At 39.0% G+C, this 26,265-nt stretch overlaps 1 protein-coding gene across 2 annotated transcripts in view; it reads left to right on the top strand.

Annotated features, from left to right (window-relative positions):
* The window catches only part of ryk (receptor like tyrosine kinase), a 55,327-nt gene that overhangs the window by 1,106 nt on the left and 27,956 nt on the right, over positions 1-26,265 (top strand). Inside the window, exons 2-7 of one of the 2 annotated variants that reach the window (XM_085347971.1) lie at positions 19,677-19,798; positions 19,893-19,992; positions 20,109-20,240; positions 22,722-22,781; positions 23,404-23,542; positions 24,407-24,507. In XM_085347971.1, the coding sequence (XP_085204097.1) occupies positions 19,677-19,798; positions 19,893-19,992; positions 20,109-20,240; positions 22,722-22,781; positions 23,404-23,542; positions 24,407-24,507 (654 nt within the window). Of the gene's footprint in view, positions 1-19,676; positions 19,799-19,892; positions 19,993-20,108; positions 20,241-22,721; positions 22,782-23,400; positions 23,543-24,406; positions 24,508-26,265 lie in introns of both variants that reach the window. The other variant, XM_085347970.1, reaches the window with a different exon arrangement.

The raw sequence follows: 26,265 nt of genomic DNA, 5'->3' as shown, positions 1-26,265 counted from the left end.
ATTTTCTTTTTTTTGGGGGGGGGGGGTTTCCCCCAAAAAATTCTCTCGTGAATCAGACGTTTTCTTTTACTTTTCTCCTTTTTTTTTAATGTCCTATTTTTGCACATTTGTCTAATGAATTTATCCGTTTATCTAGGAAATATAGGAGTTTAAAAATATTTTAAGTTTATCACTTATGTTCTTGTAAATTGGCAAGTTTTGTCTTAATTTAAGACTTTCTTTTAAAGATTTTTTTGTCTAATTATTTTGTTCTATTTGGTAAATTTGCAAGTTATTTCTTGAATATTTATTTAAATTGTCCTCGTGAATTTATTAGTTGACTGCCAGTGTCACTGATGAGGCATCAGTACTGTACATGTACGGGTCAAAGTAACCTTTACATGTTTCTGATATGTTGTGATATAATTGGTCGTCGTTTTTGTTGTTGTTGTGGTTGGTCAGTTTATAAGGTTGTGTCTCATGATTGTTATGATGTTGCTGATTAGGATTAAATGTACAGTGGCATTAGAACATCAGCAGAATAATCGGAAGTGCTGGTTGTCATCTCATGACTGTGCTGCTGTTGGTGCAAGCCATCAGTGTTATGTTGGTCTAACACTGTCTGAATGTTTAAAATCTTAGTGACAAGGTGAAGCCAGCCTGTGAATCGGTCCTAAGTTGTTAATGGAGGGTTTGCTTTAGAAGTGTTGAACGTGCACTTTGAAACCAGCCATTTACCATGTGCACAGGCTAATGAAGGGGTAGAAGTGTTTGTATGTAATGTCCCCGTGGAGGGAGTAATCTCGTGTTGCAGCTCCTGCTAACTGACGTCTTCCTTTCGATAAACGAGTCATCTTATAGTGGCATCAGCAGAATTATGTTGTTTCTGTTGGGGAATCTTTTGGGAAGTACCTCCAGCTGCATCCAGCTTTTTTAACAGGACCGTGTGCTGGTAAACCTCCCTGTGTATGGGCCTAATTTATAGCAGGGACTTTTGGGATGTGGTGTTAAATCATTTGTTTGAGAATGACCGGCACTGTTGTTTGATTAGTTATTGAACAAGTGTTTTTTTTTTGTTTTTTTTTGTGAGGTTACGTGTATTTACCGCATCACCAGGGATTAGCAGATTTAAAAACAAAAAAAATTACAATACCCTTGAGATATTTAAGGAAGTTAAATAGGATTTGATGGGGAAAATACCCATTTAGTTTTCTTTTTCCATAGTTTTTGAGCCCTTAAGTCTTCAAGTACAGGAGATGTCACATGAAGTCGTCAGGGCTGTTCTTCTACATCACTATGTGAATGTCTCCTGTACTTTGAATCTACAGGGGCTCCGAAAGGGTGAAGTAGTAATGTAAATTAAAAAAAAAAAAATTGTAATTTTTAACCTTGATGTACTTGGAGGCTTTGTAACACATGAATTCAAATATTCACTAGAAAAAGTTGCATTTCCTGTGAAAATGCAGTGTGAATGCCTTGTAGTGTAATCTGAAAACAGCAGAAGAAGGAGAACCTGTTGAAAAAACACTGTGTAGAAGCTGAACTCTTTGCTGAAAATGGCTCTATTTGAAAGGGCAGTGTTAAGAAAGCAGATTACATGCAAGCAGGGAAGATGTGCGGCAACTGTCACATGTAGGATTCGAACCATTGCCACCGGATCTCACGGCGGCTGCTCATTCCACTGAGCCAAACCAGTTCTGGTCTCAAGCAGAAGAAGCTAAATTGTGCTGAAAATGGGTGAAAATGCTGAATGTTCAGCAAAAAACAGACAAAGAACCTGAAAATTGTCCTGAAAAGAGGTGAATCAGCAGAACCCGGCCTGTCTGCTCTAAGAACGGTTGCTCCATCTCACTGAGCTAAAACATGGCTCAGCTCAGCAAGCTAAACTGGTGATCACACTGATAATGTTGTCCCATTCAGCAAAATGGGCCAAAAAATCGCATAAAAAGCTTAATATCTGAAAAAGTATAGAAGTTATGAGCACCAAAAGATACAGCACGCTTCAGCAGAAAGAGCAGAACAGTTTAAAGTTTGAAAATCGGCTGAAAACTGGGGGACTAGTTAACCAGCAAAGGTCAGAGCAACTAGAATAATAATAACTAGAAAAAGTTGCATTTCCTGCGAAAATGCAGTGTGAATGCCTCATATTGGAATCTGCTGAAAACAACTGAAAAAGCAGAATTAACTGCTGAAAAGAGGTGTAGAAGCGGAAGTGCTTGCTGAAGATGGCTGTATGTGAAAGGGTACACTGAAGAGTGTCAAGAAAGCAGAGCGGAGGCAAGCGGGAAGATGTGTGGAAACCGTCACACGTAGGATTCGAACCTTTGCCAGCGGGTTGAGGCATTCACACATTAATATCATGGTAAAAGTTTCTGTGTGTAAATTTAATATCCTAAACTTAATGTCCAAAAAATATTTGCTGATTTTGAGGGTCAGGGACTTTTTCCAGATTTAATTTTATATGGAGTGACTGTGCCGTGTATAATTGCAGGAAATGTAACGAGAATTTCCTAAATTTTCAAAGAAAGGACTGTAGTCTCCCTGCCAAAATTATGCCCCCACCATTTCCCAAATTGAGCCCTTGTGTCCTCATGCCACATGCATTCAGTATTTCATTGCCTGCAGCCTTGACTTGTTAACTGCCCCGGCACCAATGTACCACCCTTTGTGCTTTCTCTCTCCTCTCTGACTGGTGTTGGATCGTTGGCTGACTCTGTCCCTTTGGGTTCCCCTTGTTCTCCATCACGTTACAGTTAATCTTCTGCTGCCAGACCAGGGCCTCTCTTGCGGTTTGCCTGAAACCTCATCTGGTTGTACGGCGAAATCTCTTAATGTTTGACAACTATGTCTGCGGCGCTAAAAGTATGTGTGGACAGAATCTTCCATGATGCAGCAGTAACTGCAGGAATTAAACTTGCTTGAGAGTTGAGTTGCCCGGTGACAGCATCGTAATGTAGACAGCCTGCCGGAGAGTCTGACTGCAGTTTACTTTTGGTTTTAATCAGGTCTCTGTATTTTGTAAGATGTCAAACACATTTATGAAAGCAGATTTATAACATGCATCTACAAAAAAATTTAATTTCATAGGTCATAGTGGGGATAATTCAGTTTCTGCAGTTTTTTAAGACTTCGAATAATTCTATCAGGCATTGTCAGCACTAAGTTGCACTATGCTGTGTCTAAATGTGACATAGTAAAAGTGCAGGTTAATGTGTCTTCAATAGGTTAGTTTGACTCTGAACTGACATTGAAACATAAGTCACAAACCAGCTGATGAGCAACTGTCATTTTATGCAAGGTACAGTAAGTTCATGTGTTTTATTATTCATTGCTGAATCAGTGCTGTCCCCTTATTCACTATAAGAATGCTTTGAGAGCAAGCTGTTGCATAAATAAGACTATCTACAACAATCAGGTTGAGTGGAAACAATGCAGCTTTTACATTTTAGTTAACACCATATGGAAACACCTTTGAAACCCCCAAAGTGGGGGTATTCAGAAGTGCACTTTACCAGCCTTGTGTGCAGGAACATGTCCGTGACTTCAGCTAGAGGGGGCTTTAATCTCCTAAAATAGTTTTCACTACCACAACAGGAAAAGCTTTTATTTAATATAAAGTAAAGCTCTGAACCTGAGGTATGTGCTTGGCCATGTAATTAATGTGTTATTCACACAGCCACTCTGTGTACAGTTACACTGTTAACTGGCCTGTGAGTCAACACATAAGACTCTTTTCTTGGGAATCTTTGGGACAGATCAGAGTAGGAAAAGCAGGTGTAAGTAATGAAATTGGCTGGCCTGTTTTTCAGCATTGTTGCAGGTTGTTGCATTATTTCAACAAACAGAGGGCAACTCATTAAGTTTCAGGAACACTTTGAGTTGTATAGAAATCTATGGGAAAATAGACTCTTGCTTCATGACATCAGTAAACACATTCCTGGTGAGTTTATTGCCTAATTGGCTAGCTTCAAGTCTTGCTTGTGGGAAGGCTGCTTGGTATTTGTGGCCATTGAACCAAGCAAACTGTTGGCAAAGGGAACAGAATTTAGATTTTTTTTTTTTTTTGGGAAACCCTGCATTTAACATCACTTAGGCAGGTAAATGATCAAGGATCTAGTTGTGTCATCTGCATAACAGCTGACACAAGTTATCAACATTCAACTTCACACTCTGCTTCTGAATATGTTTCTATTGCGGGTCTGTCTTAGTCGCAAATGTAGGTGACACATTTGCATTTACATTACGAGATTGTTGCGGTACAGAGCCATGTATTAAATGAAGCTTCAAAGCAAAGAATTTGTGTCAGATTTTTATCACTGAATTATTCAACGTACTCAATGAATCATTGCTGCCCTAAAGTTGACCTTGAAGGGCTTGGCTAATGTAAACCATATTTTAATGTTATGTTAACATGACCCCAGTCTACACCCCCCAACAAAGTATTATCAGAATTTATTCAAAGTTTTTCGAGCTATCAGCAGCAAACACTACCAAAATCATTAACTTTTTGGTAACGGTAATAAAAGTGGACCAAATGTAGAGCCTTGAGGAACACCGCAATTAAAAATCTGGGCTTTCAACGATCATTAAAAATGACTGAGCCGATTATTAGCCCCTCCCTCATTTATCCGCGACACCTTAAAGGCCGGTCCGTGAAAATATTGTCTGGCATAAACCGGTCCGTGGCGCAAAAAAGGTTGGAGACAGCTGATTAAGAGGACCCGAGGGAAGCTCGGAAAGCTAAGCAGAAGTTATTTGGAGAGTGACTGCCGTTGGTTGAAAAGAGAGTTTAAAAAAAAAAACTTCAGTGGTGTTGCACACTATTTTATATTATTTTTTTAAAGTCATTGTTAACCCTTTAAAGCCGGTCAGAGCAGCACGCTCCGTTTTGCGTAACTATTGTTAAATCCCTGTAGAACCTGAACCGTGTAAGCTAGCGCAATAATTTGTTTTGCATATGAAACCGGAGGAGTTGTACTTACATCTGATGCCATCAGCTTGTCCTCGGTCACGGTTTCGTTCCACATATAGCTTTGCAAAAATTGCATAAAAAGCGCTTGCAGGAACAAAAACATAATATTCCAGAAACACGCTTTGCCGTTCCTATCAGCTGTTCGTAACACTTCCCACAGTGAAATGATGCACATGCTGTTTTCTTTGCAAATTTGCATCATAGGATTGTTTTTTGTTTTTCCTGCAGTATATAAAAATTGCTGTATCTCCAAAATAAAACTATGAAGACACTCAAAATAAATTTCCTGTTGTTGTAAACTATTTTTTGCAACTTTATTGTATTTAAAGTTTTGAGGGATAAACCTCTTAAATTTCTCCAAGTAGAAATATATGTAAACAAAACAAAAGCGATTTTCAATTTTTTTTGTAGTTTATTGCACTTTTTTGCAATTTATGTAATTATATGGACTTAATGCATACATATTATTAAAATATGGGCTATAACAGTTGTATTGATGTATAGCAACTTGAAATGCTCCCACAAATGGCACTACAGCATGTTAAAAAAATAATATAAGCTCTGGTGGACTTGGTTCTATAGTAGGTCTTAAAGGGTTAAATAAATATCGTCAAATAATCGTGATCTCAATTTCAGTGAAAATAATCGTGATTATCATTTTTGCCATAATCGAGCAGCCCTAGTGTGCGCTCATAGCTGATGGACTGTCTGTTTTATTCTGATAACTCTACCAAACAGTCTGACTCTCAGGGGGCTGGTAAAGAACCGGAAAACTCTCTGCATGGATGACAGACGGGCAGCATCCCTGATTGATTTTGCATATGATAAATGAGTAGAGAACTGTCTGCCTCAAGAATCCACATGCATTCCTACCCTCAGCTCCCATATCAGCTCTTTCTCCAGGCCCACATCCTTGGTCTGAATTGTGTTGCAGCTGTGCAGGTCAGATTAAATTACTGAAGCAGTGCTCGAGCCCCAGGATCAGTTTAAAAGACGAGCCAACTCTTTTTACAAAACGTTACACTCCTCCTGATATGAAGGAGCGCAATGAACTTCCATGAAGGTTGAACCCATAGTTTGTTAATCACATCTGTAAGAAATTACATTTAAGTAGGGAAAGAGTTGGGTCAGTTAAGTAACAACAGATCTTATTCAGAGGAAGAGGAAAGAGGGGAGTGTCTGTTAATCAAGTTATTCTGTTGTCCATAAAACATCAAAAACCGAAACAGGCCATCACTTTCTTACATCAAATATAAGGATGGGAATCAAGAAATAGTTCCATTTGGAATTCTAAGCTAAACATTTATACTTTAAGGCAAAACTTTACTGCTAAAACTTTAACTCACCACCACTTACCAAATGTGAATGTTTACTATAACAGTCTGTTAGATCTTCCATTTTAGAGGCTTTTCAGAAACCTCTTAAAACCACCGTGACCGTTATTGTTCGTTTGGTTTTCACACAGACGCTGCATCACATTGGCCACCTTGGACTGCATTCATGCGGCCCGTGACCCGAGCTGTGACACTGGTTTTACAGGCCTCAATGGCTTTCTTTGTGTCTTTCTCTCTTTCCTGTCATGTTGACCATCCATGCGATTATTTAAAACATGAAGCAAAAATAAGTTTTCTGTACATTCATTTACTGTCACCTATAATAACAACCTCACTGAGCCTATTTTTCCAGGGTACGATCCCCAGTGGGTTAAATCTGTAACACAGAAGATTTTTCTTGGTGGAAAAGCTGCATACAAGATCCTTGTTGTCTAATCTTTGCTCTGTATTAGTGCAATGCTTTTCCAGAGCTCTACAAGTCAAGCAAAACCTTTGCTTCCTCAGACCCCAGCTAAAAATTAGAATTGTGCAGACAAAATGAGCCGTTTTCCTATTAAAATTGTTTTGAAATACTTTTGGGTAAAATGAAATATCGTGATAGAATATGGGTGAAATGCGCATGCACAGTGCCTTTGTTTTCATTCACACATGGCGGAAAAAGCATGGTGGCGACGGAGAATGAGAAGGGTGAAAGCGGATTGTTGAATGAAACGGATGAACCAGAATTGGTTTGTAAAAATAGTGCAACTTCACTGGTGTGGAACTGGTTTGGCTTTCGTCCATCAGATACACACCAAAGCACAATTTTTGGTCGAGCATGCAAGCTGGCCGTTGTTATTACTGTGTTTTTCGGAAAAATACGGCACACTTAAAATCTATCCTTTGATTTTCGGAAAAATCGACAGTGCCCCTCATATCCTGGTGTGCCTTATGTATGAATTCTGGTTGTGCTTACTGACCTCGAACCGATTTTATGTGGTACCCTGCTCAAAAATCTGTCAAAAATGTTTGAGTACGACTTTGCTAAACTACGAAGCCACACCGCTTGATGGATTGTCGGAGCATTACGGCTACCGTAGTCAGGAGCCTCGCGGAGTGATATGTACTGTGCTTCAACATAATATTATCGTATTGTGTGTGTATAACCTCTTTTTAAGTTTTGTGGATATTATACATGGTTATGCTCAGGATATGTCGGCCAATTTCCACTGGAAATGCCTTTTGGTTAAACTGTCAGCAAGGAATTTGCATTTGCAATGTTAAAATTTTATATAGCTTTAATGCACTTAAAAAAAAAACAGCTGCTTGTTTAAGTGAAAATACATTGATGGGTTTTTTTTGCACTAATAAAGTTGTGGAGTTTTGTCTTGCGTCAGTTATATCGTTATCGCATATTTTCAAATCTATATTGTGATAAATATTTTTGGCCATATTGCCCTGCCCTACTTTTGGGAATGGGAATTACGTTTAATGCATCTAAATTTGTTGAGAGACTGAGTCAGTTTCATAAAGGAAATCCAACAGAAAGCATCATAGTGCTACCAGAATAGTTTTATTATTAATAATAGATTGCATTTATGTAGCGCTTTTCGAGACCCTCAAAGCACTTTACAATTCCACTATTCATTCACTCTCACATTCACACACTGGTAGAGGCAAGCTACAGTTGTAGCCACTGACTGACAGAAGCGAGGCTTGCACCATCGGCCCCTCTGGCCAACACCAGTAGGCGGTAGGTGAAGTGTCTTCTTGCCCAAGGACACAACGACCAAGACAGACAGAGCAGGGGATCGAACCGGTTACAAGATGAGCTTCCCAACCCCCTGAACCACGGTCGTCCTTAAAGGGCCCTTAATAACTACTACTAATAACTACAATATAAATATATCTAATGGCGGGGAAAAAAAAGATTTTTAAAGACAAATAAGTGAAATAATGTTTGACATTCTAAGATGTATGAATTATGTTTATTATTGAAACACGTGATATCATAGTTTGGCTGCTCGATAACGCAAGGCAATTTACAACTACATCGTGTATTACATGACTGTATTATTTTGGACATGTTGAATTACTGCTTTGCTGGTAGGTTCACTCTCTGCTGTAGCATGTACAGCACATACACGAACAGCATAAACATCTTAAGGATTCAAAAATCTTAATAAAACTGAAGATGTCTATGATGGGCTGATCAGGCAAGTCTGTGTTATCTTACTTAGTGTTCAATGCAATATATTTTACTTTATAACTTCTTTATTCGTCAGCTTTATCGCTGGTGGGAGGAGCTGGAAAAAATGCTTTTCTTCACATTTAAGCTTGTTGATCAGATGGTTTGAAGGACTGTCACTGGGTTTTTACCTCTGAAGGATTTGATTATGATCACAGTAATGAGTGCCGTTGTTGTCAACTCTGGAAACCCATTTTCTGTTTTAGGGTGCTGTGCCACCAATGCATTGTTTGCTATGTGTCATAGAGATGCAGTCAGTAAGCGTCAAATAGTCTGAACAGTACGTTATGATGAACTGAGGTGCTGTTTCAAGGCCCAGTTTAAGATGAGGATTATTTTGGACTGCGAGTCAAGCAAAGCTACTCTAGTAAAGCTCGAGGAAAAAAAGATGGAGTGAAGATAAATTCAGAAAGACAAATGGAAAGAGAAAGATGCTAACGCCAGAGACGCAGAGGATGAACTGTCAATCATATCAAGGAATATTTTCAAATGTGACTCATTCAAAGATACTCTTAGACTGCAAGAATCTAAGAGCAGCTGAGACGAATAATTTTATTTTAGTAGTCTAACATTAAACATATAAAGCTGGAAATGAGCATAATAGGTTTCCTTCAAAACATATAGATCCTTTCCTTTGCACATCGTTGTTCCTTCCAAGGGGAAAACTTCTAGCTGTGTAGTCATGTTTTTCAGTCTCGCAGTCAGGCGAGTAGGTCAGAGTTGAGTGTAAATCCTCCAAAAATGACAAATAAAGCCAGATCTTTTTCAACATGCAAGCTAAGGAGTAAAACTCTACGTCCAGGTCGGGTAACAGGCTTTCCTCCCCTCCTCCAAAGACCTGAAAGACAAAGCCCGGGCTTTGAAAAAGAGCCTGTGAACAGTGAGGAGTGATTGGCAGCAGTATTCATTTCCTTCATGCCACTCTCCAAGGATCCCGTAGCTGAATAGAGGAGCCCCTGCCTTCACATCTTTTGTCTGAAAATCTCTGCACTCAGAAGTTCTGCAAGGCATCAACACGTTTTAGAAGATGGTTGCCCTCCTGTTGAAATCGGAAATATACTGTCATGTTTTCTTTCAGTATTGTAGGGTTATTTAATTTGACTTGAGAAATGTTAGGAGCAGGAGAAGCTTAAATCAGATGGAGCCTTTTCATCTTTGTGCTGTCATAAAATAGGTGATATGCTGTGTTAGGGGAATGCACCTCCCTACATCTGACCTCGTGCTCACAACCTAGCCTTTCAAAGGCTGCTGTACAGTCGTGACCAAAAGTTTTGCCAGTGGCCTCACTGCTAAAACTAAAGTTTTATTTATTTGCCAATAAGTTTTTTGATATGTGTGAAATCCTTGTGATTGTTGTTCAATAAATCACAAAAACGTGTAAAAAAACAAACTTTGTGCCACTGCCAAAACCTTTGGCCACAACTGCACACACAAAGCCAAATATAGATGAGGTGGTGTGAGATGAGAGGCCTCTTAAATGACCCTTTTATTCAGGATGAAATGAAACTGCTGATCATTTTCTCAGTGAACTGGTTGATATTTGTTGAGTAAACGAATGAGTCCCTTTTGAGCAAAAAGTAACCATGAATGAGGAGCCTTTTAATAGGACAGTCTTCCCCAGATTCCTCTCCCTGCCTTCATTCGCGTCTGCCCTCGGGCTGCTCCAAGGAAGAAAAGAAAGAAACTGATGTACAGCCTCTTTGAAGTGAGTGAAAGAAAGCCACAAAGATGGTGACTTAATGCGAGTTTTTCTTCTGGCTTTAAGGAACCCTGAAGTTCATCTAGTGCTGTTGTTTGCAGGCCATCTGTAAAAGTTCAGCAGTGCTCTTCGTTCGGGAAGTTCGGTCATGCTAAATTCACATCATTAAGGGGGATTCAGTTTTTTATTCCTAAACTTGGATGCTAAAACTCCTTTTTAGTTACTGGATGTAAAGAAACTTCTAAAAGTGGTTTTCTGCAGAGAAAAGCGACTAAAATGTTTCCAGGGAAAGAGATGATGATGTGTTTTCAAGAAAGAAGATTGATCCCAGTTTAGTTCAGTTTTAACACACGTTTACAGAAAATATGCAAAAGTAAGGGTAAAGTAATGTTTCCGTGAGTGTGAACAAAATAATCAGAAGAGAAAAAAATAAAACTAAATTAAAGAAAAAGTTTTAATGTATTCATTTTGACTTTTTCCTTTCTTATAAATCAAGCCCATAAATCAAATCCCGTTACAGCAATGCACTGTAAGAGCTGAGATGACTAACATCTTCGAGGAGGAAGTAAAAACCACAAGGTTCGTGTATTTTGAACCAATGGAATGATCATCAGTTGAATTCGGCTGCTTTTGTCTCTGGATCAGCAGTTTGGTGTCTGTTTCAGCTTTCTTTCACTGCATGATGTGCACGTCTCCTGAGGCACGAGACCGCTGTCGCCTGGTGTTCCTTTTTTTTGCCCCCAGCAGGCATCACACAGTGGATGCAGACCACCAGGGACAAGCAGTTACTAGAAAAAATGAAAAGATGCCCAGTGTGGAGGTCTTTGGTTGCTCTGACGTTTGTCTTGGTTTTCAGTAATCTGACCCATAAACAGGACTGACTTCACAGCGCTGTTGTAAAGTCTCATCCTGCCCTTCTGCTTGATCTGCATATATTTCCAGATAGTGTAGCCTGCAGAAAAAGCTGTTTTTAATTTTATCAGGGGGTTAAAGACCCTTGATTTTTTTTTTTATTTTACAGTGACATAGAGACCCTGATTTAACAACTAGAAAATTGCGAGCTTCCTAGCTACTTCACAGGCCTAACAAATGTATCACTCGCACAGCCCAGGAACTGGACTTGGCTTCATTTTCCTGTTCTTGTATTTTCCATAGTACGTATGTGCTCCTAGCGTTATCTTTCCAGTCATCTCCTGAGACTGTAAACGACTCTGTCCCAGCCTGGCCTACATATGATGCACTTAAGCTTCCCACCCCTCAGACCCCTGTACCGCAGCTTTTTTTATGGGACAAACTGGATAGAACGAACTTGATTGCCTGTTGAATCTAACTGTGAGCTAGATGGCATGTCAGGTGACTGCCCGTGGAGAATTGGTAGCTCAGCGCCTCATATTAGAGCCAATGTTATCAAAGCAAAAAAAGCTGGTTATTTGTTTGTTTGATCCAAGCTAAAATTAAACCCTGCCCTACATTACAATTATATACGTCTTTTTCAGTTAGAAAATAATTTAATCTCTTTTTTGGGGGTGGGGGACTTTGGCTGTGGCGTATACTGATTTAAAAAAAAAAAAAAAAAAAACACCAACTGAGCCATAGTGTGTTGTCATGCAGGTTATTATTAAATCCTACAAAGCTGTAATGGCGCCAATGGAATTTTGCATATTAAAACACTACAAGAAAGCTGTCATTTAGAACTCTTCTTTTAATGATTTAAAATATGTGCATGATGCTATATTGTGGAGTCATGATTATCCGGTTCTTTTAATATTTGTTCTTGCATACTGTTTTTCTGCGCTAATGTGCTTTTTTTGTGGTCTAGGCAAACTGCTACACAAACATATTCACGTCATTCAGTTGGAGGGGATTTCTAAACTTAGTCTTATTTTAGATGTTACTGCAACAGGCTTCCTGTACCTGCAGCAAAATACCTTTATTCAGACATTATTACCAGTGGAATAGATTTGAAGATTTTGCAGTTGCTTATTGCAACTTCTGGGATATATGCTGCTTTAACTTGAACCTCAACTCAGCTAGCTTTACCTTATTTCCAGTCACACTTGAAAATCAGGCCTTTTCGTTGAGTAGCTCCACTGCGGCTCTGATGTCTTTACCCCCCGCCTCCTTCCTGTGTCTGTGGATTTGTTTAGAGTTTCCAGTTGATAGGGTTTCACGTGTGCCCTCATTTTCTCCTTCTTTGGCTTGTGTGGCCACTATCTTTCCAGAGAGAAGCTGTAAGGAGTGTTTATCTCCTGAGCACTCAGGGATGGAGGCTTTGGGAGGTACAAGAGGGTCTTTGTTATATCTGCCCTGGACTTTGCCACCTGGCCACTACCACCTTTTGTTCTCCTTTTTCAAAGTCTGCAATGTGATCCACAGCTCGCAGAGGAGTGTTGACTTAAAATGTAGTGACACTCTGCTAAGCTGAATTTCATATTACTGGCTTATTGCTTTGTTTTATAACTGTGTAGATACTGTGCTGTGTATGAAATGAAATGGTTTCACTTTTGATATGAAGGTTTCAAAAATCTTTCTTTCAGCACATTATTCATTATTATGGGGTATTTTATTATTTTTTCCCCCCTTTGTCATTAGTTACCCTGTTCCAGTGGGAAAGCTCCCTACTACAGTAGCTTAGCATGAAACAAAGTTGCTTTGCATGATTCACAGTTCATAATTACATTAGGAAATATTCCAAAAGACTCTTGAAACAAAAACATTGAGGGGAGGTCCAATTTATTGACTCCATTTAGTAGATGTGAGACGTAGCAAACACTGATTGGCTACAGACTCGTTTTTGAAAATGGACATTACTCAAGTGGACATTAGAGGAACTGAAGTTTTTGGCACTTCAGTTATTCAGGTCTGAACCACTAAGAAAAATGTAGGAAGAGGGATGAGAGTGAGTAAGCCCCTCTCCTCTGTCATGGTTAGAATCAGGGTTGTTGTGCCCTTAAGGAAAGTCCTCATATTGTGGTGAACAGCAGAGGACTGATTGTACTGAGCTGCTCTGAGGTGTAGTGTGTCAGTGTGGTGCTCTGTGTGGTTTTATACATCATCTCATGTGGCTTTTATAGGGATTTGAACATATGTATGTTCTTTCTTTTTACATTACTAGTGTCAGACTAGGACGGCGTCCTCAAATGTTCACCAAATCTTTATTCTGAACAGCTTCTTCATGCTATTCATTTTTGTGGTGCATCTCGTTTCTCCTAGATATATAAATCATGCATACTGTATGTTGTTTATTTTGTTTTTTTACTGACTCAGAATGGACCTTTGTTACATGGCATCCGTCAGAACTTCATTGGTGTGGTCAGAAAGATCATTCCATACTATTCACTAAGATGAGATATACTTGAGATCTATCCCAGAAGCTGGGAAATTCCTGTTGTAGCAGGCAAAACATTAAAGACTACATATAGAAAACTATATACCAGCTTAAACAGAGTAGAGAAATGGCTAAGTACTTTTTTTCCAGTTAACTTGAAGAAATAAGTACAAAAATCAAGTACGAAAGAAAAGCATTTAGAAACTTGAGTATAATACAAGCCTAAAATTAAAATACAAATACAATAAAATTATATATAAAACACTGATTAAGTGTTTCTGTGACTTACTAAAGTAGCATATTTGGATTCTTTCCTTTTCTTTCAAGCTATGCTGTGTTTCATCAAATTCACGGTATTATTGAGGACCAGGAATATGAAGCCTCGGCTCTAAACGTCTGGGATGAGGACTAACTGAAGAACTGGACATCTGTGCTAGTTATACACTTATTCAGGCAACCTCTTATCCCGTCTTTCTAAATAAATGACCACACTGAGCTGCACCAATCACGTGTGGTGCACAATGAGGCAAACGTTATTTTTCATTAATTATATTTGGCTTAATTTGTAGTTAACCACCACAAACCTCCGTAAATCATTATTATGTATAATTAATTTAAATATTCTCCTCCCAAACTTTGCACTCTGAAAGGGAAACTCCTACAAATAAGGCCAGCTCCTAAAATTACAGTGTCTGTACATTTTAGTTGCAAATTATTAATAATATGGCTCCTTGGTAAATCCTGACAGTAGTTCTTCAATGCCAGCTGGCCCTAGTGTTGGTGAATCTGGCCTCAGTAGATTCACTGACTGATCATTGGCGAGGCACATGTGTATGTTGGGAGCATTGCTGGTAATTCTTACCCTCCGTCCTTTCGCGAGCCAAGTGACTGAAAGTGAATGTATGGTTTTATGTCACCGATCCACCATGCTACTATCAGGGCTTAGCAAAGAAGCTTTTGTACAAACACTTCAGCTTTGAAAAGCACTTTAAATGATTTGAGCTGAAGCCTTATTCTTGTTATTACTATAACTTTATTATCTTCGGCTAAACTAGTTTTGAATCCATTTTTCCACAGAGCAGGCTGTGGATTATTTCCACGGTGTCTTACAGTGAAGTGGAGGGAATCTCTAGGATGGAAGGAATGTTAGGAAGGAAAGCAACCAGAAAGAGCAAGCGATTACAACGATCAGCTCTCTGAAAGCAGTGTAATGGTTGAATTACCGAGACATGATTTAAGGGATCTGAACTTTAAAATACAATAATACTTCATAATAATATGTTTGTACTTGTTTCTTTGTTACTTAGACACTGGTTACCTCACGGATCTCTGCAAGTTGGGTCATGCACTGCTTTCGTGTCGTTTACTTTGCCGCTGTGCCAGTATATTGGTAGTAATTTCATGCATGAATTTTTTTTAATGAATTCTTCAGATACTTCCATACAAACAGACAAAACACCCACTGTATTAAATCATCTGCTGTTAGGAGCACTGTTAAGTTTATTGACCGGGGCACTGCATTAATTGTGCATCCTAGTCATATGATTATGCAAAAATTAATGTAAGGCTGCAAAAAATAATTCTAGTTTTATATTGCTCAAGTGCTTGGCCTGATAACTGTGGGTTTCTTTATGGATGGGACAAGAAATGTGGCATCGGTGGTGAAATGCTGACGACAAACTGCTTAAATGCTGCAGTGAAACAGAAAAATTGTGCGGGAAATGCCAACAACACTCTCTCAAGTGTCATGCTGGAGAAGTCTGAGTTAGCATCAGAGCTGGTGGCATCTCTAGTTGTTTGATGTGCAAGGCACACCACTAATCAAAAAGGAGTCCTTTTTACACACACATCTCCTGGTAATACTGTTTTTCATTCCAGAGAGCTGAGTATTTAAGTCAGGGATTAAAGTGCAGTGCATGGTTCAACTTCCTCCACCTCAGGAACCACTTATTCCCCATCCTCAGTCTGTGTACACTTACAGGCTGCTGCTGCTGCTGCCACCGCCTCCGATTCCTGTTTTGAAATTCTGGCATTTTGGGTGGAAAGTGCTGTGAGAAACTTGAGCCACTCTCGTCTTCTTGGAGCCTTTATGCCTGGCTGCATAATTTAATTGGTATAAGAGATGTGTGTGGCCTCATGTTGAGACAAGGGGGGCACACAAAGTTGAGCACGAGTAAGGTAATTATTCCTGTTGAGAGGTGCCAAAAGTACAGACATTCTGTACTCAAGTAGAAGTACAGTTACTAGTGTTTAAAAATACTCCAGTAAAAGTTGAACTTCTTTACTCAAGTAAAGGTGAAAAAGTACAAAAGTAGTTCCTCAAAGAACATCTCTACCACCTATTTTTAAAGCTAACTAAACCTTGTCCCACATTAATGTAATAAAGAAATTATATTAGTAGATAGGAATACAAACTTTATGTTAGTCTGATATTCAGTTCTAATAAAGGTACTAAGCTTGAATCAGGTAAGTAGAACATGAGCAGAGGGGAAAAAAAGGAAAATAAAAAATAGCTCTATTTTCTCTTGCCTACATTGTAGAGGTTGTCTTTGCCTCTAAACAGGTGTGGTGGTGGTGGGGGGGGGGGGGACCCTAAAATCACCTGTAGTGGCTCAGAGTGGGAAAAGAATCACAACTTAAAATAATTTCTGTTGAGAGCTGCAGTAGATTTTCTTAGTTTACAGGCTGTGGTAAGGTGACCTGCTGCTCTTTGTGGGTGTACAGAATTGAATTCAACCAGATGTGAGCAGATGTTTCATGAGTTGTCCTGGCTGATTTCCATCCTCTACACTGACAGTATGTTTATGCTGGGGGTCTTTTTCTAGATGGTACAAGGTTCTTACAAGAGTGGATTTCAGTGAATGAATCTCAGCATCACCAGCTAAATTTCAGATTCAGCTCTGCTATTCTTAATGTACCTAACTCTGACCATGAAACCACGGACACTGTGCACACAATGTTCTTTAGTTTAAATCCATCACAGTACAGCAAACTAACCTGTTTGCCCTAAAAAAAAAAAATCAGTCCCTTTATGCTTGCTAGTCTTCTCTAGGGCTAGCTACATGCTGAAGTACTGAGATAGCAACTTATGGACACCTGCAGTCGTTCTGGTGTTGTGTCAAAAAACAACACTGGCCCACTCTAACCTCTGAGTATGACACACGCTTGTACCCGTTTGATCTCGTTTTAGTCGACATTTCCTGGTGATTAATACACAAAAAGGAGTGCCTTTCATGTGTTACTGTTTAGGCTCAAGTCTGCTTGATGTTGGTGGCCTGCAGTGATGAAATAACTCCCTTCAGTTCCGACAAACCAAAAGTAACAAGCCTGTTTTAAGCTTGTAAGAAGTAGAAAGTACAGAAATCAAAAAAAAAAAAAATGTAGTGTGTAAAAGTAAAAAGTTGTCAGACGAAAAAACTCAAGTACAGATACCTGTACAGTAATCTACAGTAATCGAGTATTTCTGCTTTGTTTCTTCCCACCGCTGTTCCTGTTTGGGCTGTGTGCTCGAATCAGCATGCAGTTCTGAAGCTGCTGGAAAAGCAGAAAACTGATTTCTGATTGTGAGCTGGTGCCGATCCAGGTGCAAACTTGGGTCCTGATATGATCAATCAGATCAAAGTTTCAGCATGTCCCCTCAGAATCAGTTCTTTTTTTTAAAACACAACTTTAATTTAAGGAAGTTATGCATGCATTTTACTTTGAAGTTATGAAAATTTAAAATTACAAGCTAGTCGAGACAAAAACATTTACTGTGAACATTCCCTAGTCTGCCTTTCAGCACACCCCTTTTCTTTCCATGCAAGTCAAATCCCCCTTTTTTTTGATTTAATCATCCAAAGGCTTAGTTTCTGAATTTTACCTTTTCACATGCTAAAAATGTGATCAACAGAAAAAGAGAGAGCAGCTGTCTTGTTCTTTGGACTCGTTAGAAACTTTACGTAACCCTCGTCGCCTCTGTTTTTAATTGAGCCGGTGTAAGAACGCCCTATGACGGGTGCTCTGAGACACCCAGGGGTACTGTGGGAGCCTGGGTGCATTCTTCACTTCTCTTTAAACTAGATATTCACAGACTGATAGACCCTTCTCTGCCAGACAGACTCTTTCAAGGAGTGATAGCACTGCCTTGGGCACTGGTTGGGGGATTTCACCAGCATACATACACTTTTTGATGGAGTAAAAAAAGAAAAAGAAAAAAAGCTTCTTTAAAGGCTTGAATTCGTTAAAATAAAAGGGGAAGAAACAGCACAGAGTACCAGCCTGCTGAGCTTTCTGTGAATGGTTGCACAGATTGTGAGTGTCGGGTTTAGTTTCCTAGATTGGAAATTATGCTGATATTTTTGGACGCTGTCTGACTTAAACCTTTTGAACTTTTTCACATGACCATTAAGTGTTATTAAGTGCTAACAGCGCAATTAGAGCAGGGCGATATGGCCAAAAATATTTATCACGATATATATTTGAAAATTTGCGATAACGATATAACTGACGATATAATGGATGCGAGACAAAATACAACTCCACAACATTACTAGCGCAAAAAGACAACCTTCCATTTATTTTCACTTAAACAAGAAGCTGGTTTTTATGTACATTAAAGCTTTATAAAAATGTAACAGTGCAAATGCAAATTCCTTGCTGAAAGTTTAACCAAAAGGCATTTCCAGTACAAATGGGCTGACATATCCTGAGCATAACCATGTATAATATCCACTGAAGTTAAAAAGAGGTGCTTTGCAACATTAAACTGCAGTGTGCAGTACGTATGTTTCGGACCATAAGGTGCACGGGATTATAAGGCACATTAAGCGAAACAAAGCAGTCAGATAAATCAAACTTTATTAAACTCATTCTTCTTGCTTCCTCCACTTCTGTACCATTGATTCATTAATGTTGAATTCTCTGGCAGCTGCTCTATTCCCATGTTGTTGCAGTATATTAATGACTAACCTGGTATTGTGGATGGATTATCTCAGTTGTTCTCCTGACTGAAGTTTGGTCCGTTTACAGCATCCTGCCATGCGATTGCATTTGTCTCTAACCATGAGGAACCTTCCCCTTAACTTTTATAAGTGGAAAAAAGTTAGCGTTCATCCTCCAGCTTCACTGTTTATGTTATGCTAACATAGCTGTGTCGCTAGCGATCACCTAGCACATCATTATATACCAGCTAGCCCAACTTCAGTAACCCTACAAACGTCACTGCTGTTTAGTTTCCTGTCTTCATTTATGTTGGAAGTGATAGCAGAGCTGTACGTTTGATTTTTTTTTCAGAAATCTCTCAGTCAGAACATGCAATATCATGCTTAGGTAACTAGCGAAACTAGCGAGCTAACTTCCGCTAGCTTCCTGCTAACTTCTAACTCTGTTAAATGTAATAACTTTTGTTTTCATGGATGCCTGGAAGTTAAACTTTATAGTTACACCTGGTAAAGCAGCAATGCTGATCGTTTTATTAAAGATGAAAGAATTTAGACAGGTTTTAACTCTCAGTGATGCTGCAGTGTTGTTTGACCTGAAGCATACAGAGTTTAGGACCCAGATTACTCCCAGATTTAAGAGCATCTTAGTCCGACAAATACGACAATAACAACGGCCGCTTGCATGTTCTGCAAAAAAATGTGCTTTGTTGTGTATCTGACGGACAAACACCAAACCAGTTCCACATCACTGAAGTTGCACCATTTTTACAAACCAATTCTGGTTCATCTGTTTCACTCAACAATCGGCCATGTGCGTATGAAAACAAAGGCACTGCGCATGCGCGTTTTACTCCCATTCTATCGCGATATTTCATTTTCCTATCATTGCCTAACATTATACCGGTATTACCGTGAACGGTATAATATGGCCCAGCCCTAAGCGCAATGATGTTGCAATGTTTAGTCCATCTCTCTTTACTGAGGAGAAGCCTGCTAGTGCGGCTAGCAGTGTGACTGGATATTTAACCGTATACGAGACTTGCTCTGAATGAGGAAATGTGTTATAAAAGGTCTTTTATGTCCCGTGATCTCAATAATTTCTTCACAATAGAGGTTTGTTAAGTGATGTCAGTCCACAGAGTTTAAGGGCTCAATCATCTCCTGCACTGGATGAGGTTCTCACCGAAGTAAAATCTGTTCTTTCTTCTCACACAGGCCTCGACGCAGAGCTGTACTACGTGCGACACGATGTGGTGAACCATTACGCGCTTTCCTTCAACATGTCTGTGCCCACTGAGACCAACAGCCTCTACTTCACATGGTACTCCAAGACAAAGGTGAGACCGAGCCGAGCATGTTCTCGGCACACAGGTCATCTGATCACTCATGTGAGGGAAATATTAACATTTCTTCTCCGTTCCTCGTTTAAAGGTTGACTACCGGCTTTCATTCAGCGTGGAGAACCCTGTAGCCCTGAACCCGCCATGGTGCAACATCTCCCTTCAGGGGGAAGTGCCCCGTGTTCCCTCTGGTCTGTCAAATATTCACCTTTAATTTTTAAAGAAAAGTTATGAAAATCCTGAAGCTATGATGGAGTTTTTATGTGTGTGTAATATTTATGTTTTTGTGTGCGTGTTTCCTCCGCAGTCTTCAGAGTGGACATCTTATGTTCGGGCAAAGTAGATGAAGAGGCATTTTTAACAATGCAGCTGAATCTGACCATCCATGCCAACAACTACACAGTGCTCAACTTCAAGAGGAGGAAAATGTGCTATAAGAGTAAGAATCTGTTCATGTACACAAATGTGAGGTTTAAAAACTCTCTCAGCTCTGAAAATTTAATGTGAAAAGCTCCTTATGAAAATAAGTTGGATCACAAATGGGTGCAAAGTTTTGAGCCGTCCCATGTACTTAGAGGGCTCGTAACAAGGAAAATCTTAATAGTATGAAAAGACATTTTTAGCTTTATTAATTATGAAGCTCAAAACACAGTAAGAGCTTTGTAGTGAAATCTGATGGCATCTGACAATTTTCAGTAACATTGGAAAGCAAAATTGTAAATTAAAATTTTAAATCTGATTAAAATAAAATAAAATGGGGTAACTGGAGAACTGCTCGGGGGGGACTGGAAGAACTATGACCAGTCAAATGTTATTAAAAACATCCAGGGCCACTCAAGGTAACATGTAACAAATGACTTCTGTTTCTGTGCGCTATAGATGATAAAAATTGAACCATCGCGTATCAGGCTGCACCTTCTTCAGGAGCTTTAAAAAACCCAGCAAAGCAATTAATCCTCTTTTATTCTCGCCATTGTCAGCCTGTAAACAGTAGTACTTGGTATGCTTTCGGTGTCATTTCAGCTAGTCACGCACATCACGATTTTTCTTTTTTGTAACCTGACACGGTTGGTTGCAGGTTACCTCACAAGCTTTACAAATATTCATTCAGATGTCAAAATGGACTGTAGACACTGACTGGTCTGTGGTAACATCACAGCCCGTGTGAAACACAACCAGTGAAGTGACCACAACACCTTCTGGCCTCTAGGGGCAATGGTGAAATATGCATATCCCTTCTAAGGCCATCAGACAGGAACCATAAATTAGAAAGACATCTCACAGCTCACAGCAGTTTAAAAACACTCTTTCCTTACCAAGGATTGTGTAAATGCAGGGGGATAAAAAAAAAAAAAAATTAATAAGAAAGAGACATAAAAACATAACAGCAGGGCAGACACACTCGAGCAGCATTGATTTAGATTAAGAAAGACTACAGATGCACCAGGGTCCTAGATCTCTCTTCATGTTACCTTATGTATTTAAAGGCAGTTTACCAGGCGGCCATTAACCCTTTAAAGGTCATATCAATAAATGTCACCTTTCTAATTTCATTAAATAAATAAATAAAAATCTGTCATATTGCTGGTTCCCCTACATTATAAACCAAACGTTAAAGTAACAGTAGGTAGATGTGCCGGTTCTTGTGTTCCTTGTTTGCTGCTATTTTCAAACTGCCTGAAGATAATTACATGTGGCCCAGAGGCTTCTTGCCATATGCCCCCATGGAAACAAATTTATTCCCGTCTTATTTTAAGCAGGAGTCGAATTGGTAGCATGAACAGATTCTTTGTGTGCCTGAGTTGCAGTCATTCCTCCCTGTCGCTGCCTGCAGTGACACAGGAGAGGGCTGAAAATGTTTGTCCGTGTTTGCTGATTTATGATCGCAACTTGTTGTCAAAATAAGTTAACTGCTCAACTTTTCAAGGGTTTCATCATCACCCTCTTGTATTTTTATTTTTTATTCCTATTTATTCTATTTATCCCCTTTGTATATTTTATTTATATTTGTCTCTGTATTTATATATGTGTGTGTGTGTGTATATATATATATATATATATATATATATATATATATATATATATATATATATATATATATATATATATATATATATATATATATATATATATATATATATATATATATATATATATATATATATATATATATATATATAAAAATAACAGTTCTGTAACTGTAACTTTGGTCGTTGCTGTGCTTTTTTTGGAAGTCGAATTTCCCAGAGGAACCCACCCGAGGGATTAATAAAGTTCTATCTTATCTTATCTCTAAACAAGACCAAACTAACAGAGTGAAGAGTTTGTTTTGCGTTCTTCTGTTTGAAGCAGAGCTTTTTGTTTAAAGTTGAGATAAATGAGCTGCTTTTGGGCTTTATAATAAATTGCACCAAAGATTTAGGAAAAAGAAAATCCCCGTCGTGTAGTAGAGACATGCTCTTTAATTTTTTTTAATTTAAACCACATTTTCTGTGTTGCTGTCATGTTGTATGGATAAATTACTTGTAACGCTCAGCTGTTATGCATCACTGCATCACATTCACATCATAGTCTGTTGGTTGTGGATGGAACTTGTTTTTTGTTTTTAGGGGAAAAAGTGTTTACAGGCGTGATAGTGTATACAGGTGAACCAGTGAGAAGAAAAGTTGGTTTAAATCACCAGAAGAAATATGGAGAAAAGCAAAAAACACTTTGCTAAAGTGCTCATACCAGCCTTAAAATGAATTAATAATCATCAGGAGCATGGGTTTATAAAGAAAGGCTGAAATAAGAGGTTACACCAAGCCTATGTTAATAAAGCTGAGTCCGAGCTAGAAGTTAGCATCATTTGAATATATTTTGATAATTTGATGTTAAATGAAGTTTATGTATTTCTCTCCCTTTCCCCCTCCCCAAACAGGAATCGATTCTGAAAAGATCCCCATTCCTCTCAACAATAACTCTCTCCCTCGGCCTGACTGTAAGTAAACTTTCCACCTTGTCCCCCTCTTCCTGCTGCGTGTATTGTTCACAGGTGGCATCAGCCTAGTGAGACAGATGTTAAATCACTATGATGTCAGCTGTATAGGAGTCTTCAGTAGTCTGTCTTCGTTAGGAAAAAAGAAAATGAATTGAGGGCTAAAGAGAAGGATTCATTGTGCTATTGAAGACCACTGTCAGCTCCCACCCACCCCTCAGAGTTGGAGTGGTTGTTCTCATCTATTCAGACTTGTGTGAGCCTCCTTGAAGCAAAGCACCATTAGTGGGTCGTCTCCCTTCTGCTTGGGTAGGCCCGAGGAGCCCGGGGCCCTCGGAGGCTTTTAGAGAGGTGATGAGAACAGCTCTCAGATGCTGGACCCCGGGCACAGTCACTGCTTTTCCAGGTCTCCATTAACTCTTGAGTGGAGCCCGAGGTGCTCTCATACTTTCTTTTCCATGTATGCCTTTTTTCTTTTTTTTTTTTATACTGTGGCCATCATATCATATTTTTGCATCATGCGATTATGGAATTTATGCTGTAATCTCACCCCTTTTCCTTTGTCTTTTTTAGAGCGGCTTGTTTGTCTGATTCTTAATTTGTGTCATTTTTGTGTCATCAGTAGATGGTGTTACCGCTCCCACCACCTCCACCCAGGTGTTCTATATAAGCGTGAGTGTCTGCTGCATTGTCATCTTCCTCGTGGCCATCATTCTGGCCATCCTGCACCTGCACAGCATGAAGAGAGTGGAGATGGAGGACAGGTACGGTTCTTTTGCTTGTTCTGCTTCCAAAGAAATCTTACACCCTGATGTAAGAGTGACGTCTTAAGAGCAGCTCTTCTTCCTGTAATCTCCACTTCAGATGAAGCTTGCACAGGTTATCAATGTAAAATTAGATCAGCACATTCAGAAAGGTTTGCCATCGGGACAGTCAGAAATTTTAAAAAGCTAACACACTTATCATTTTAGACATTTTTAAATTCAATTCTGAATTTAAAATCATTCTCCTCCCAAACAAAATCTTTAATAAAAGGGCCACGTCATATCTTAAAGACCTCATAGTACCATATTGTCCCAATAGAGCATTTAACCTAAACAGACTGCAGGTTTTCAGGGGCCTCTTCTGTGGAATCAGCTCCCAGTTTGGATTCAGGAGACGGACACCTTCTCTACTTTCTACTTTACTGAGTTATACTACAATAGGCTTGTGTGGATGTTTCACATAATGCACTGAACATCTTCTCCTCACTCTCTGTGTGTTTATACACCACTACTGAATTTAATCAGTAGTAATTATTAGTATTTATTATTAACTCTCCCATAATGTGTCTTTTGTCCTGTCTTCCTCCTCCTCACCCTCATTAGCCACAGCAGATGGCTGCCCCTTCCTGATCCTGGTTCTGCTGCAGGTGTCTTTCTGTTAAAAGGGAGTTTTTCTTTCTCAATGTCACCAAATAGTCTTACGCTATAAAGCACCTTGAGCCATGTGACTGTCAATTAAAACTATGACCTGACTGACTGAAAGAAAATGACTATCCTGTGCTTTAGGGAGGATGTTTATCAAGGACTTTTTTTTTTCTTTTTTTTTCTTTTTAAACGTATAATATACGACTCTGTGTCTTTCAGTGTGAGTGACAGTGGAAGCTCACAGGGCCTTTCTCAGCCGTCCACCCAGACCACGCAGTACCTGAGGGCTGACACTCCAAACAACGCCGCCCCTGTTACCAGTAAGATTTTACCTCCCCTACACCACACCCTTCAGACTTGTGAATCACAAGATGAAACATCTGTTCAAGTTTCATAAAAAAAACAAGTGATTCAGTTTTCCACACATTTTCTTCTCTTGCTCAGGTATCTCCAACTTGGATGCTTCTCAAAATGCAGTAATTGGCTGTGAATGACTCAGTTAGTTTAACTGGTATCATATGATTGTAATGAAGCAAACAGTTCCTGCAGTAATGCTATCTTCTTTCTTGTTGTTGTTGCTCCTCTCCTTGTGACCTGTTACTGTGGGAATAATGTGTAAATGTCCTCACCATGTGCTTCGTGTCAGACAGCAGTAAGAGGAGAAAAACGGGCCTGTTTTAGTGGTTGGCACATTGTAAACGCAGACGTGGGAAGAGCAGGCCAAGCATCTAGTGTTTTAAAACTTCTGTTTTTCTCCTTTGCTAGAATCAACGCTAGGGCTGTTCGATATAACGATATATATCGGATGACGATATAAAAACGTCTATCGTTTCATTTTATGCTATCGTTTGTTTCGTGGTGTCACAAAATAAACTGTTTGCGGCAATATTTTTTCATCGTTTTGATGGTCACTGTAGTGGCTATATTAATTAAAGTTCTCTCTTTCTCTTATATTTAATATAACCACTAGAGATGGCACGATACCACTTTTTTATGTCCGATACCGATACCGATATCATAAATTTGGATATCTGCCGATACCGATATGAATCCGATATAGTGTTTTTTAATCAACAAAACTGTTTTTTAAATATCTTGCTGCATTTTGTATAAGTTCATACTCAAGTTTAAAACAACAACTACACTAAAGCTATTCTGTTATACCTGTATGCAAAAAAAATGTTTCATAGTTCAGCAATACTGATCAATCTAATAAACTTAAACCTACACCATCCTCCCTATTCTGGTATTTTAAAGAGTACTTAGCATAAATATTAAGCAACCTAACTAATAGGGTTCCAACTCCCAGCAACAACAAAAATAAATAAATAAAAAATGGGGAACCACCTCATGATGCTTAATCGACGTAATCAACCTTAATTTGATGCAGTGTGAAAAAAATGCACAGAAATCAATTATTTTTCAAGAAATATTAAATAGATTCAACATCTTTCTTCAACAAAATTGCAGACTGCACAGATGGTACCTTCCCAAAGGAAAAAGTACTATAGCTTACTAGGGTATATATATTAGACTTAATAGTTACTATATACAGTAATTGACTTCTATTCATTTTGCATCAAATTAAAACTTTGGGTGTCAGATAATTATTTATTAAAAGCTTGACATTTTAAATGAGAATAAGAAAGAAAAGTATGTCTTTGTGCCCCCTTTTCCCTGTTCATGCCCTATCGGCCCCCCTGGCTAAACTTTGCTAGATCCGCCCCTGCACAGTTACCAGCGTCAGCTACGTAGAAAAAGATCCTCGAGTAGAAAGTAATATTAAATACATTCTAACAACAGCTGATCAAGCTTAAACGTGCTTCTGTTGTTCAGCCGCTGGTTTCCTCTTTCTGGTGCAAAGTGGGCCAAAAGCAAACTAGAGAGACGGACTCAAGACAGAAAAGCTGATCAGCTGATCGTTAAGCAGTTTCATGATTGAAGTAGCAGCAAGAAGAGGCAGTCGCTTGTTAAGCTTAACGCAGGAATGCTTTACAAACATTCAGAGATGGACTTACACACTTGCTTTACTTCTCTCGGGGATAACTTTGTCGGAGATGAAATGCCGGGTTGCTAGC

Source organism: Diplotaxodon limnothrissa, linkage group LG23, assembly GCF_057381915.1.
Source record: "Diplotaxodon limnothrissa isolate DT_005_m linkage group LG23, D_limnothrissa_male_GT1.1, whole genome shotgun sequence".
NCBI classification, from domain to species: Eukaryota; Metazoa; Chordata; class Actinopteri; order Cichliformes; family Cichlidae; genus Diplotaxodon; species Diplotaxodon limnothrissa.
Note: the sequence above shows the minus strand (reverse complement) of the source record. Positions and strands in the feature narration are given on the sequence as shown.